This window comes from Scardinius erythrophthalmus, assembly GCF_964197995.2.
Source record: "Scardinius erythrophthalmus genome assembly, chromosome: 4".
In the NCBI taxonomy this organism is placed as follows: domain Eukaryota; kingdom Metazoa; phylum Chordata; class Actinopteri; order Cypriniformes; family Leuciscidae; genus Scardinius; species Scardinius erythrophthalmus.
The window spans coordinates 14,098,260-14,111,120 of NC_138224.1; the positions used below are offsets into that span (position 1 = coordinate 14,098,260).

The 12,861-nt window shown below is 41.0% G+C and overlaps 1 protein-coding gene across 1 annotated transcript in view; it reads left to right on the forward strand.

Moving 5' to 3' along the window:
• Nucleotides 1-1,200: 1,200 nt before the first annotated feature.
• cfap54 (cilia and flagella associated 54) overlaps nt 1,201-12,861 on the forward strand; it is a 35,086-nt gene continuing 23,425 nt past the window's right edge. The window contains exons 1-27 of the mRNA XM_081364388.1: nt 1,201-1,548; nt 1,677-1,782; nt 1,923-2,066; nt 2,181-2,349; nt 2,441-2,499; nt 3,205-3,348; nt 3,477-3,590; nt 3,705-3,806; nt 3,898-4,090; nt 4,168-4,263; nt 4,347-4,459; nt 4,536-4,653; nt 5,334-5,419; nt 5,502-5,639; nt 5,809-5,956; nt 6,764-6,825; nt 7,034-7,159; nt 7,265-7,412; nt 7,497-7,574; nt 9,903-10,024; nt 10,120-10,302; nt 10,421-10,513; nt 10,620-10,805; nt 10,884-11,026; nt 12,032-12,179; nt 12,313-12,468; nt 12,662-12,784. Of these exons, the coding sequence (XP_081220514.1) occupies nt 1,304-1,548; nt 1,677-1,782; nt 1,923-2,066; nt 2,181-2,349; nt 2,441-2,499; nt 3,205-3,348; nt 3,477-3,590; nt 3,705-3,806; nt 3,898-4,090; nt 4,168-4,263; nt 4,347-4,459; nt 4,536-4,653; nt 5,334-5,419; nt 5,502-5,639; nt 5,809-5,956; nt 6,764-6,825; nt 7,034-7,159; nt 7,265-7,412; nt 7,497-7,574; nt 9,903-10,024; nt 10,120-10,302; nt 10,421-10,513; nt 10,620-10,805; nt 10,884-11,026; nt 12,032-12,179; nt 12,313-12,468; nt 12,662-12,784 (3,543 nt within the window). The 5' untranslated portion in view covers nt 1,201-1,303. The remainder of the gene's footprint in view (nt 1,549-1,676; nt 1,783-1,922; nt 2,067-2,180; nt 2,350-2,440; nt 2,500-3,204; nt 3,349-3,476; nt 3,591-3,704; nt 3,807-3,897; nt 4,091-4,167; nt 4,264-4,346; nt 4,460-4,535; nt 4,654-5,333; nt 5,420-5,501; nt 5,640-5,808; nt 5,957-6,763; nt 6,826-7,033; nt 7,160-7,264; nt 7,413-7,496; nt 7,575-9,902; nt 10,025-10,119; nt 10,303-10,420; nt 10,514-10,619; nt 10,806-10,883; nt 11,027-12,031; nt 12,180-12,312; nt 12,469-12,661; nt 12,785-12,861) is intronic.

Below are 12,861 nucleotides of genomic sequence, written 5' to 3' on the forward strand. Positions count from 1 at the left end.
ACTCAAATTATCAAGCTTGTTATGCTACACTTTACGTTCTAAGCAGCAGCCAGGCATGGTAGTCTAAGGGTCTAATTTATGCTTTCTGCAAAATACATTCAGATTTGTATCCAGTAAGGATAAAGTTGCCCTTAACAAATCATTGAAAGCATTATTTAAATAAATCCATGTGTGTAATGCTAATATATTTTTCTGTACTGAAAAAAAAAAAAAAGCTAAGTGTCCTTCGTAAATATATGTAGTAAGACAAAATGAAAAAATGGTGAAACTGCATTAGCCAACGCAAAATCTCTTCGGTAAAACTCAGTTTTGTTTTCACATGTACTGGTAAGGGGAAAATGCAACAATGTTTTTAATGCTTGTCGAATTGTATGCTGATCAACGACGAACAATGAGCCATGTATGTATAATTATTTAAATATATATATATATTCCGTGTTTTGGATGCGAGTGGCACAATGCAAGCCAGACACTCGCGGCTGCGTCTGATCTGCTCGATCCGCGTGGCAGCATGCAATTTAAAATATTTAAGATTCATCGTATAGACATCGTATAGAGGTAAGGAAGACGGCTCATTAATATTAAAAAACGGTCGTTCGAATGCGATGTTTACCAGACGCTACGATCTTTCAAAGACGTCTCCGCGATGTACGTGTGCTATCTGGGTTAGTTGCCCTCGTTCATCGATGAGCCTTGGGCGCCCAACACCCTGTCGCCGGCTAGTGGTTTGTCCCTCCTCGGACCACTGTTGGTATATTTTCACCACTGCTGACCGGGAGCAGTCCACAAGCTTGGCCGTTTCAGTAATACTCGTACCTAGTCGCCTTGCCATAACAATTTGGCCCTTTTCAAAGTCGCTCAGATCTTTATTCTTGCCCATTTCTCCTGCACCCAACACGTTTATTATATGCGGTTAGCTACTACATTCAAGCAAGAGGCGAAAGACTTGTGTTTCGAAGTCGCAGATTCAGCATAAAACGTTGTAATTTGAAATTTATTATTTAAAATAATAAATGTTTTACGTGTATTACTTAGTAATAAATATTAATATTTGTTACACACACACATTTGCTGATTCGTCTTTAAAAATGTTGCCGAAAAGCCTCTAGATGGCTGGTTGATAGATGAGTGGGAATCTCTATGGTGGGAATGTGTAAAATCCGAAAGGTTTAGAAATTGTATCGCATATACATAGTTTTTACGTCCAACACTCAAGGAAAGTAAATAAAATTAATCCAGAAATGGTGTTCATGTTCATCATAGAAGATGCGTGTTAACGTCAATTTTGTATTAATTATGCATAATGTATGCATGGTCGTGCCCCGCGAGCAGTGGAGCTCGAGTCGTATCCATAACAGCGGATTCAAACACAGTAGCTCGCGCACGCTCCGTTGGAAACATGGACCCTTCACCAGCGTCCTACTACGGACCCCTGGATAAAAACAACCCTGTCCTGTCAGCATTTCAAAGTGACCTAAAAGAGTTTAAAGCGCATATAAAGAAACTTTTAGGCTCTCCGAACTACGACAACCGATCCTACTCCAGGGGGTAAGAGACAAACCAGAGAAAAAGAGCTAAAATCCTTAACAAAAAATAATGTAATTGGTGTTTTGTATTATGTTTTATATTATTTTATTGACGTTTAAGTATAATTAATGTACTTTGTTAACTGACAGGTCCATAAAACTGTTTGAAACATGGAACAAGTATAGATCTCGCCTTCCTCCATGTTATTTCGAAGAGCACCTGTTGCAAACTGCTGATTTCCTCCTTGACACTAAGGTAATGACAACTGTATTTTTCATTTTTACCCTTTTTTGCCACAGCTACTTCAAAATGTGTTTTGCTAATGCCTTTTGTTTTCATTAATTTATCAATATAATGTTTTCTTTATATAAATACTCTTTATCATTTCTTATAAGCTATACAGGCTTGCTCTCTGGCAAGGGTACAGACTCTATCTGCAGCAGTTTTGCACACTAAGCCTGGAAAGCATAAGAGATGTGGATCACTTCAAGCAGTCCTTCTTCTCAGATGGCTTTGGTTCAAAGAGAGCCAAACTTACGGTTAGAGATCCTTCCTGAAGTACATTTAGCTGTTTTCAATATAAATGTTAGTTTCTTTAATAAATTGTGTGGTTTGATTCATAATGAATGGACTTTGATCCGTGTGTCTGTTAGTTCCGTGCTCTTGAGGGAGAATGCCAATGCATCTTCTATTTGGAGAGAGAGAAAAGTGCACTGCCAGACCAGGGTGGGCTTCAAAAGTTGCTGAGCATCCTGGGATTTGTGCGCATTCTGATGCAGGCTGTTCTGCCTGATGAAAGTTTATGCTGGATCCTGTACAACGGTATTTTCAGCAGCAATACCGTATGTCTGTGTGCTGTACATATCACACTGACAATACGTGGTGATGTGACTTGTTTTCTATATTTCCTCAGGCTCGTTACACATGTATAACATATGCAGGTTCCTGATGTCAGCAGGCCATGCTTCACAGGTTCTCAAAAACAGTTTTACATGTTTTGTAACACTTTTAAGGATAACAGTACTGTTTACAAAAAAATATATTTCAAATAAATGCTGTTCTTTTGACCTTTCTATTCATCAAAGAATCATGAATAAAAGCAGCACCACTGTTTTCAACACTGATAATAATAAGAAATGTTTCTTGAGCAGCAAATCGGCATATTTGAATGATTTCTGAAGTATCATGTGACGGAAGACCGAAGACTGAAAAAATTGTGATTACAGGAATAAATTTTTTTTTTTTTTAAAATAGAAAACAGTTATTTTTAATTATAATAATATTTCACAATATAAGCAGCCTTGGTGACCATAGGAGATTTTTTTGAAAAACATTTTTAAAAATCATACCAACCCCAAACTTTAAAATGACAGTGTACCTAAACCTTATTAATAGTTCAAGATTAACAGATGACCACACTAGTCTAATTTTGTTTACCTCAGGTTGTTATACAATACAAATAAGCAGAAATATAAAAAGAAAAAGAAAAAGGGGAAAAGAGTAAAAAAATGCAAATAATAATAAGTATGTATAAAGAAAATCAACATACTTTCTTAAAATTTTAATTGACAACATGTATTACATTTCTGTGAATCTAATCCCTTCATGTTTGGAGCAAGTAATTTTTTTGTGCAAATTATGTTCTTTTGTTTTTTTATTTTTTTGGTCTTCGTTCAGGTTTTAGAGTACTTACTATGGGCATGCACATGTCTAGAGACTTCTGTTCCTCTGCTGACGGCCAACTTCCTGCCATGGAGGTCCACACTTTGCTGTGCTGTGTGTGAATGTTACTTTCATGACTGTGCTTCAGTTCAGGCAGAGGTGGGTTTCACGCAAAAACAGTGTCTAAAGTTGCTCGATAAATCATCTTATAGCTTTATGACGGATATCAGAGACCACATAGGCATTCTGTCATTCTTGCCTCTTGTTGTGCCCTTACCTGGCGTTAGGTGTTTGCGCGCCGAGCCCTTGGCAAGATCAGTGAACTGGCCAAGCTGGAGGAGATTACTGGCTCCCAAGTGTCATTTGAGACCCAGCAAGCTTATAAGGAGGCGACAATAAAAGTGAGAACTGTAGCCTAAATGAAACATGCTGTTGTTTTTATAGTTCTTGTATTTTAACTACTATATTTTCATGCCTGTCTTTAATCATGTTATTGCTGCATTGACGGAGAGAAGCTTGCAGTGATGGTGTTTAAGCGTTCAGTGTACGAACCCCGCAGGAAACCGAAAGGCCTCTTCAAACCCAAACAGAAGAACAATTTGAAAGAGCTACAGCTAGTGAGTATTCACTTAAATTGTGTACGATGCCTCTTTTCCCTAGTTCTTTTCTAATAACTATTCTATCTGTTTCCCTTATTTCTCTCTGCAGACTCCATGGCCTCGCACGCCAACCGAGCGTATCCTGATGGAGATGTTTGAGGGAAATGCTGCTCGGTTTCTGGCTGTGCTGGAAGCTCTGCATGACAGCTCTGTCAGGCCCCTGCAGACCGGCATGCCTGAAGAATTCGAGGTCCAGGACGTGGTACTGGAGCTCATTTTGGCTGGCGTTAGCTTGTTGTCCGGTAAACTTTTTCATCCTCTCTGCCCATGTGCGACTAAATATCAATTGTAGAGTGTAAATATCCCTTTTTTTATGCAGCATTTGGTGATACTGAACACACTTTTGATGAGAGCATGCCTCCCTCTGTGAATGCAGTCACTCCTACCTCCTCTCTCTTTGACACGGCTGTCGCTGGTGAGTCCTTGAATTTAACTGGCCATTTATTTTACTTCACTCTAATTTGTGTTTGCTCAGGGTCTCTATTTTGTGTCTCTCAGGAAATAGTAAGATCGCAGTAGATGCTGCGGTGAAGTTTGTTAAGCAGCTCTTCAGATATGAACAGTGGAGCACGTTCAGCTCGCTCTCTTCTGCACTTATGTCAGCGCTAGCTGTGAGTACATCTGTGATACGGCTTAAAAAAGCCCGCCAGACTGCTTTATTTAGTCTCTTTCTTGGCCTGTTCACAGAACATGGAGGGCTGCTCGTTTAGGAAGTATGAGCTGGAACTGAGGCTTTTGGAGGCTGTGGAGCGTTTGTTGTCCACTCAGAGAGTTAAAACCACCATGAAAGATGCTGCTTTTGATGGTCAAGCTGGTACCACTCAAGAATTTAATGATTTCACTCATAGCAATAATCAAATAATCAAGATTTTTATTAATTAATTGATTAATTGATTTAATTTTTTTCAGTTATTTTTATGTACTTTAATTCAAATTTTTGGGTTATATATAAGGATAAACCGATATGAAAATTTGGCCGATACCGATAACTGATAATTCTTTATATTTGAAAGCCACCAATATATTGGACGATAAATCGGAAACCAAATTTTTATATAATTTTGAGAGCCTGATTACAGAAAACAAAAGTCTCACCATTAAAATCCATGTAACAAGCACACAATTATAATGCTCTTATTATAATTTCATGTAGCCTATATGACAGACTTCCGTTGCACATATTACACTTAAACATATTAAATATAAGTTATTTCAATCATATTTCAGTCAAATCAAAACCATCTTGGCGAACAGTGCACATCTGAAGTGTCCCATCTGAAGAAACTAATTCATGATTTATCGGATTTAATATATCATCCAAATTTTCTTATCGGGCCAATAACGATAACATTAAAAATTTACATACTGTATATCAGCCGATACCGATATGGTGGCCCATATATTGTGCATCCCCAGTTATGTAAAAATCTTTATTTTAATTTAAAAGAAACATAATCCCTCTTTTTTTGTTTTATTCCATTACAGACAAGAACATTGGGCCAGCAATCATGACAGATGAATTTTTTAATCTTATTCAGACACTTCATACTTGTGTCTGCAGGACAGACAAGGTCAGATCTTTCTCTCACATTGTCTGAAGAGGTCATGGAGCTGTCGTTGGTTACCTGATGTTGTGTATGTGTGTGCAAACAGGATATCCAGCCAGATGCAGATTTGGTGTTGGACATCGTGCTCTTCTTTTGGGCTAAATGCAAAACAGTTTTTCAAAGAGCGCAGATGAGGCTCTATGACCCTGTGCACTACCGGGGAAGGATGGCAAACCAAGACCAGGTTATTATTCCAATAAATAAATTTAAAATGATTATTATGAGCGACTTAATTGCTTTGACAGGATTGCTTTGTAAATTTTAAAAAGCATTCATTTAGCTGCTGCTTTGTAATCAGATGCTGAATCCAAAACAAGTTTTTTGGGGGGGTTTTGTATTGTTTTGTTCTGTAGTGGATAGAGACCCTGCTCTTGCTGTGTGAAGTGGCCCATGAGCACCAGCTGGCTGAAGTAGACTTCTTATTAGTGGCTGAAATGACTCTCAGAATTGCCATGGTGTTGGAAAGCAGCATGGATGCCCCGCTGTCCGGGAGAAAAACAGGTACTATTGCTGCGTTCCATTTACCTCAGAAGACAGATGATGGGGTTGGGAATGGCGTGACACCCAAGTTGACCGTGTTCTAGCACACAGGTCGGAAAACTAAGATGGCCACGTCCAGACAAACCTTTGTTGTGCTTGCTTTTTCAGAATACATAAAAAATAGGTATTTTGCACAGATAATGCCAAAGTATCTTGTCCACAAATAGAGGTTGGATAGTACTGTGTGCACCACTGTTTAATGAGACACAGACAAACAGAAGTGCTATAAACAACATATTACTACTGTTTTACTACGGTTGATGCACTGAGCAGCCATATTGGATTCTAAAGTCGGGTTGTTGCTGTTTCCCCGAGTTTCCCAGTCACATCTCCGACTTGAGGGGGTATTCCAGTTAAAAGTTCCTACTGGGGACTAGGGATTTTCCACTTCAGTGGGCAAATGGAACAAATATGTGCCACAATTAAGTTTCACACAACCCCGGTCTATACACAATTTTTTGACTATTACTGCAGACATTGTAAACATGACACTGGTATTTATGGTAATACATATATTAAAGTAATGGCTGCTGAAAATTCAGCTTTGACATCACAAGTATAAATTACATTTAAAAAAAATGCAAATAGAAAATGGTTATTTGAAATTGTCATAATATTTCTAAATATATTCTATAATATCTTTTGAATCAAATAAATACAGCCTTATTGAGCATGAGTCATGACAGACCTCATTGGAAAACTTGTATTGTGTATTTTGCACTTTTAGTTATATATTTAAGTTTTTTTCCCTTGTGTTTTTTTCTGTAGCCTCCACTGTAGATAGTGAAGAGTCCATCCCTGTTAGAAAATCTGCAAGCTCCTTGTTCATGGTATGTTGTCCTACAAAGTAGAAATAGAAGATAAAACTCTATTTAAAGTTTATAAGCGGTTCAGCGTCATTAGATTTAGAACAATTTAAACAAGTAAAAATACCTTAGAATCTGAGAATGCCATTTAAACCAGCAAAATCTCATGCAGTTTTATGGAATTGAGTCAGGTTTTAATCATAATAAAACTTTATTTTAAACATGTCTGCAGATGTCCCGAACTGAACAGCTGCAAACTGCATTGGATTTGGTGGAACGAGGTGTGGATTGTGTGTCCAGAGGCAGGGCCAGGTCACTTAACGGGGGTTCTGCTGTCTTTGACAAATTGTTTATGCAGGCACGAACTAAGTTTTACTTCCTACAACACAAGCTCTGTTACTTCCTGTTACTTTATATACAGCAAGCATGCTTAATAAAATTGTGATTGCTGTCTTAACCACAGAAGTTTGGTGATTACAAGAGTTCAAAGAGCAACAGAGTCCCAGAGAGCAGCAGTATCACTGACCTTACTGCCCTTTCCATGGATTTACACCTAGAGCTAATTGTCATTCAGCACAGACTCACTCTCAAACTATCTGACTCCTGGCCAGGTCAGAGAGATGTGCAATCTTTCAACATTTGTGTAAATGACATTTATGGCGTGTCACTGAATGCATCATATTTGTTCTCCTCAGAAGAGATCAGTTTGACGGAGAGTAAGAAGTCACATACTAATCGAGTGCAGACCTCAGAAACAAACAGACCTATAGAAGGTGAGTTTCAAAACAGAGTAACATTAACAAAACATCTGGGTTACATATGATAACCCTCGTTCCCTGAAGGAGGGAACGGAGACGCCACGTCGAGACCGACGAATAGGTATCTCGCTAGAGAGGCAAATCTATTATGAGTGAAACTAAACGAGCCAATGCACATTGGCGTGCAGTCATTTGCATCAGCAGTTCAGCCACACAGCGCGGGTATATTTTGAGCAGCAGGTGCGATTGCACTTCAGTTGCTGAGGAGCTGAGCCGATAAGCTGGCTGCCTCAGCGGGCCGCAGCAGATGTGGCGACGGGACGTTCCTCTTCAGTCGTTCAGTCGGCGCCACGTCGAGACCGCTGAATAGGAATCCATACCAAAGGGCCACAGCTGCTGACCCCATCCAGCGCCCTGTGCAAACCTCTTGCCCCTTCTTGCCTGGAAGGACGATAGGAGAGGGCTTACACAGAGTATATCTGTCACTGTTGTTCCGTGATTTAACCCATACAGTAAGATTCTTGGATAACACTGGGAAAGCGTTAGGAAGTGTTCTGTTAGGAAAGAGAATGCTGTGGAACCCACATTCTTCCCCGAAGGAGTTATGTGGAGATATACATATGGACTAACCCGAAGATTGTACTGCATATGCCATACTGGGTAAGCACAATGGAAAGACACAGGCTTCCGTTTAGGAGCAGCCATGGAAGAATTACACATATGGGATCCTCGCAGGGTCACACATATGGGACCCAGCCCAGACCCGGTTCTCAAGGATTCAATGGATAAAGGCCTGGCGCCGGACGCTCCGCCACGTCCGGGCCGAGGGTGTTGGAGGACTCAACAGGTTTTTCACTCTGGAGCAATAAGGGTGCACAGTAGGGTGCAGCAAGCCGACAGAGCAGGGCCTCTCAGAGCTTCTACCCGTCTAGGGTGAGAACATGGGAGGACACCGGCTCTACACCTAGGCTATAATATCTAGCGAACGGGTTAGGTGTCGCCCAGCCCGCAGCTCTACAGATATCTGTTAGCGAGGAACCACGGATCAGCGCCCAGGAGGATGCAACGCCTCTCGTGGAGTGAGCATGCAACCTGAGCGGGCAGGGCACGCCTTGTGCTTGGCAAGCCAAGGCGATGGCATCCACTATCCAGTGGGCTATCCTCTACTTGGAGACAGCCTTTCCCTTCTGCTGGCCTCCGTAACAGACAAAGAGCTGGTCTGAGGTCCTGAGACTTTGAGTTCTGTCCATGTACAGACGCAGAGCGTGAACGGGACAGAGCAAAGCCAGGGCTGGGTCTGTCTCCTCCAGGGGCAGCGCTTGCAGGTTCACCACCTGGTCCCTAAAGGGAGTGGTAGGAACCTTGGGCATATAGCCAGGCCGGGGTCTTATTACAACATGGTTGTCACCCGGCCCTAGGCACGATTCGTCGACCGAAAATGCCTGCAGGTCCTCTACTATTTTGATAGAGGCCAGTGCAACCAGCAGCAAAGTCTTCATGGAGAAAAGCTTTAAGTCTGCTGATTGCAAAGGCTCCAAGGGAGCATCCTGAAGTTCTCAAAGCACCAGGGAAAGGTCCCAAGAGGGTGTGGAGGGGGGTCGAGGAGGATTTAACCATCTCGCCCACAATCATATCTCCCACAATGGGTTCATGACTCATCCATGAATGCTGCCTCAGCGTGTTCTATGCCCAGACACGCGATACAGCACCCGTGCCCTTCCCGTGATCCCAGGTAACGACCGTATCCAGAAACACACAGGCTCTACCCGTGTAAGCTCTTTTAGGGGACTGCTCTCTTGGTGCTGAAGCACGCAGGGGAACGGTCGCAGCGGACACGGACATGAATGTGCACCTGTCGTGCGCTGTCTCTCTCACTGGCGATCTTACCAGCCTTAAGAATGGCCTTTAAGCGCTCTCACGGTGCACCTTACCAGCTGTGAAAACAGCCCTTTTGTTTTTGCACAGTTTTTTTCACAGGCAACAAAAGATAGAAAAAGAGAGAGAGAGAGAGAGAAAGAGAGAGAGAGAGAGAGAGAGAGAGAGAGAGAGAGAGAGAGAAAGAGAGAAAATCGACCCTACTGCCGCGCTGTATAGCCTGCACCAGCCATGAGAGATCCTCCTGATAATTTGTTCACACTCTGTTTAGATATCAGCATCGAAGTGCTCGGCTCCTCAGCAAAAAACTGAAGTGCAATCGCACATTCTGCTCATTATCGTTTAGTTTCACTCAAAGTAGATTGGCCTCTCTAGCAAGATTCCTATTCGTCGGTCTCGACGTGGCGTCAATAACTTTGACTGAAGCGGAACAGTATGTCAGTTTTACCCAGATTTACTCCTTAACAGACTCTACGGAACTTGAAAAAATCAAGAAGAATAAGATCTCTAAGAGTGTTTTCCTGGCGCAGAAGGCCTTATTGGCATTCAGGAAGGACCAGACTAGTCGAGAGACCAAGAAAATACTTGAGGTCAGTATTTGATGTCAACTCCAAACATTTGGTTCCACATCCCATCATGCTGCTGGTTTTGATTTTCAGATAACATGATCTCTTTTTCTCTCCAGGAGGCCATAACGCTGATGGAGAAAGCTGAGCTGGAAGAGAGGAAGCTGGTTAGTTGTACATTTCCTTCAGAGAACAGTTTAGGACTGGCAGAGAAGAGACAGCCACCACCAACCCCAATACTCCTGACACGATCTAACTGCTCCATGATCTTCACACCTGCACCATACGCACTGGAAGAGGAGGTTGCCACGTCTTCTCTATAAACATAATTCTGAAATCAGTCAATGGCTTTGGATTTATTCACTGTTATATTGATGTGTAAATGCTGAAAAACATCAATTAACTTTTATCCTGATCTAGGTTAGCTGGTATTGTATTTATGGAAGAGATGCAGAGGGTATCAACCTAAAAGTACGACTTAAAGACTGCTACCTACGTGGGACTGGAGAAATGGTAGGGTAAATGCCACTTTGACATATCAAATCACAAGCTTATCTTTTTAATGTCTGTATTGTTCATTCATACTCAGTAACTGAAATGAAATTTGTGTTTCAATCAGATACCTGCCAAAGGTGAATGTTTACTTCACGTAAGCGGGTTGAAACCTGATAAGAAGTACATTTTTGCAGTGGGTGCTTTTGATGCTCAAGGCAAAATGGTGGGCGGAGCCATTGGAGAGACCACCAGGCCTCTACTGGCCTCCCTGCCTCTACCACTGTTAACAACCTGGGCCCACATAGCTCAGGTACGTGGATCGGAATTTTTTTTGTGTCTCCCAAAATATCCATCCACATTCCTTTATGCCAGATTTTATGTTGTTTAGGTGGCTTATCAGACAGGACTCCACAGCCTTGCCAAAAGAGCTTGTAATGAGCTATGGAGCCACTTTACCCTTCCTTCAAGCTCAGATCCTGAGGTTCCAGAGCCGGAACAAGAAGACAGTCTTGAAAGGCTGGCTCAAACAAGGTAGAAAAACAGTCAGTTTAAAAGAGAAACAATCAATTTAGTTAAAGGAGAACTCCGGTCAATTTTAACATTGAGCTCATTTTTTTGTAAATTTGGAGTGCTGTCAGTACAGAGAACAACGACAAAAATCAGTGTTGCCTACACCCTGTTATCCTCTTTTTAAAATTTGCACCCTGTTGACTTAAATGGGGCAAGTTTTAAACCTGCTTTTAGCCTCTTAACATCCTTGATGTGTCATTACAAGTGCACAGCCATGTGAGTGTTTCCTTTAGAGTGATCACGGGTGAATCTGACTGCAGTAGGTGTGAAAGATATGAATAAAAGTGATGTTAATTCAGCCAGCGCACATACCTGTATTTACTTCCTGTTTTCGGTCGAAGTCCACAGTAGTCGATTGTTGAGTTCACGCACGTGATAATAGGTAACTAAACCTATGCGCGTGAACTCGACAATCGACTACTGTGGACTTCGACCGAAAACAGGAAGTAAATACAGGTATGTGCGCTGGCTGAATTAACATCACTTTTATTCATATCTTTCACATCTACTGCAGTTCACTCTGAAGGAATCACTCACATGACCTGTGCACTTGTAATGACACATCAAGGATGTTAAGAGGCTAAAAGCAGGTTTAAAACTTGCCCCATTGAAGTCAACAGGGTGCAAATTTTAAAAAGAGGATAACACAGTGTAGGCAACACTGATTTTTGTCGTTGTTCTCTGTACTGACAGCACTCCAAATTTACAAAAAAATTTGCTCAATGTTAAAATTGACCGGAGTTCTCCTTTAAAGAATCTGAAATGCACAATTTATTTTGAGTATAAATTAATATTAATTATTATTTGTGAAGGTCTTGAATAAAGTCTTTATAATATAATATAATATAATATAATATAATATAATATAATATAATATAATATAATATAATATAATATAATATAATATAATATAATGTGTCTTATTATATATTTGTTCCATTTGTGTTCTATTTTTCCTTCATGCAGGCTCCGTCCAGAGACCCTACACTTTTCTTCTCCTCTCCTACAGCAGCTGTTTTTCTCCACTATTTTCATCCAGACAGATATTCACATCCAAGAGGGGGCACTATTCTGTGACAGTCTCTGTGATGGGGGGCCTTTGATCTGGGGCCAGGTTAGTGCCTACAAAGGGAAATTTGGCCTAAAATTGGTTATATAAATCATCATAAGTGATAATGCAGCCTAGTTTTTCTGAAGTAATTCACCCATGTCCTTATAAATCTGTTCTGTCGGCACATCCATCACAGGAGGCCAGGCTTGCAGAATGTGAACGGATGCTGGTGGCCATTGATCTTGCTCTGCACCTCAATGACAGCGCTGGCACCCTGCAGGCTGTAGTAAACTGTTACGGCCTTCTCGCTCCATTAATCTTCAATCAGATCCCTTCAGAGCCTGTCATTGAGGTCACTACTTTTAGAAATGTGCTTGATAATACTTATATGTCAGTGCTAGCTTGTCTTGAATCTTTGTTTAGATTTGGTTCGGGTTTAGGGGGAACATTTTATCAAAAGATCCATAATTTCATTATTAAATCAGCTGTTTATATGATGGCTTTGCCAAAGCAAAGGTGAATTTAGATACTTCTGTGTGTTTCAGATGCTGCTGAAGTGCTTTTCAGTACTGCTGGAGATTCCAGAAGTCCTTAAGCAGAAACGCCCTGCTGCCACCACAGAGTCCCTGCAGCACATGGTTGCCTGTATGACATATTATTTAGCCAAGGTAGTAATAGCATATAACAAACTGCTCACCTGTTAAGAAATAATATAATATAATCTTTAGATTGAAATGTTTTTAAG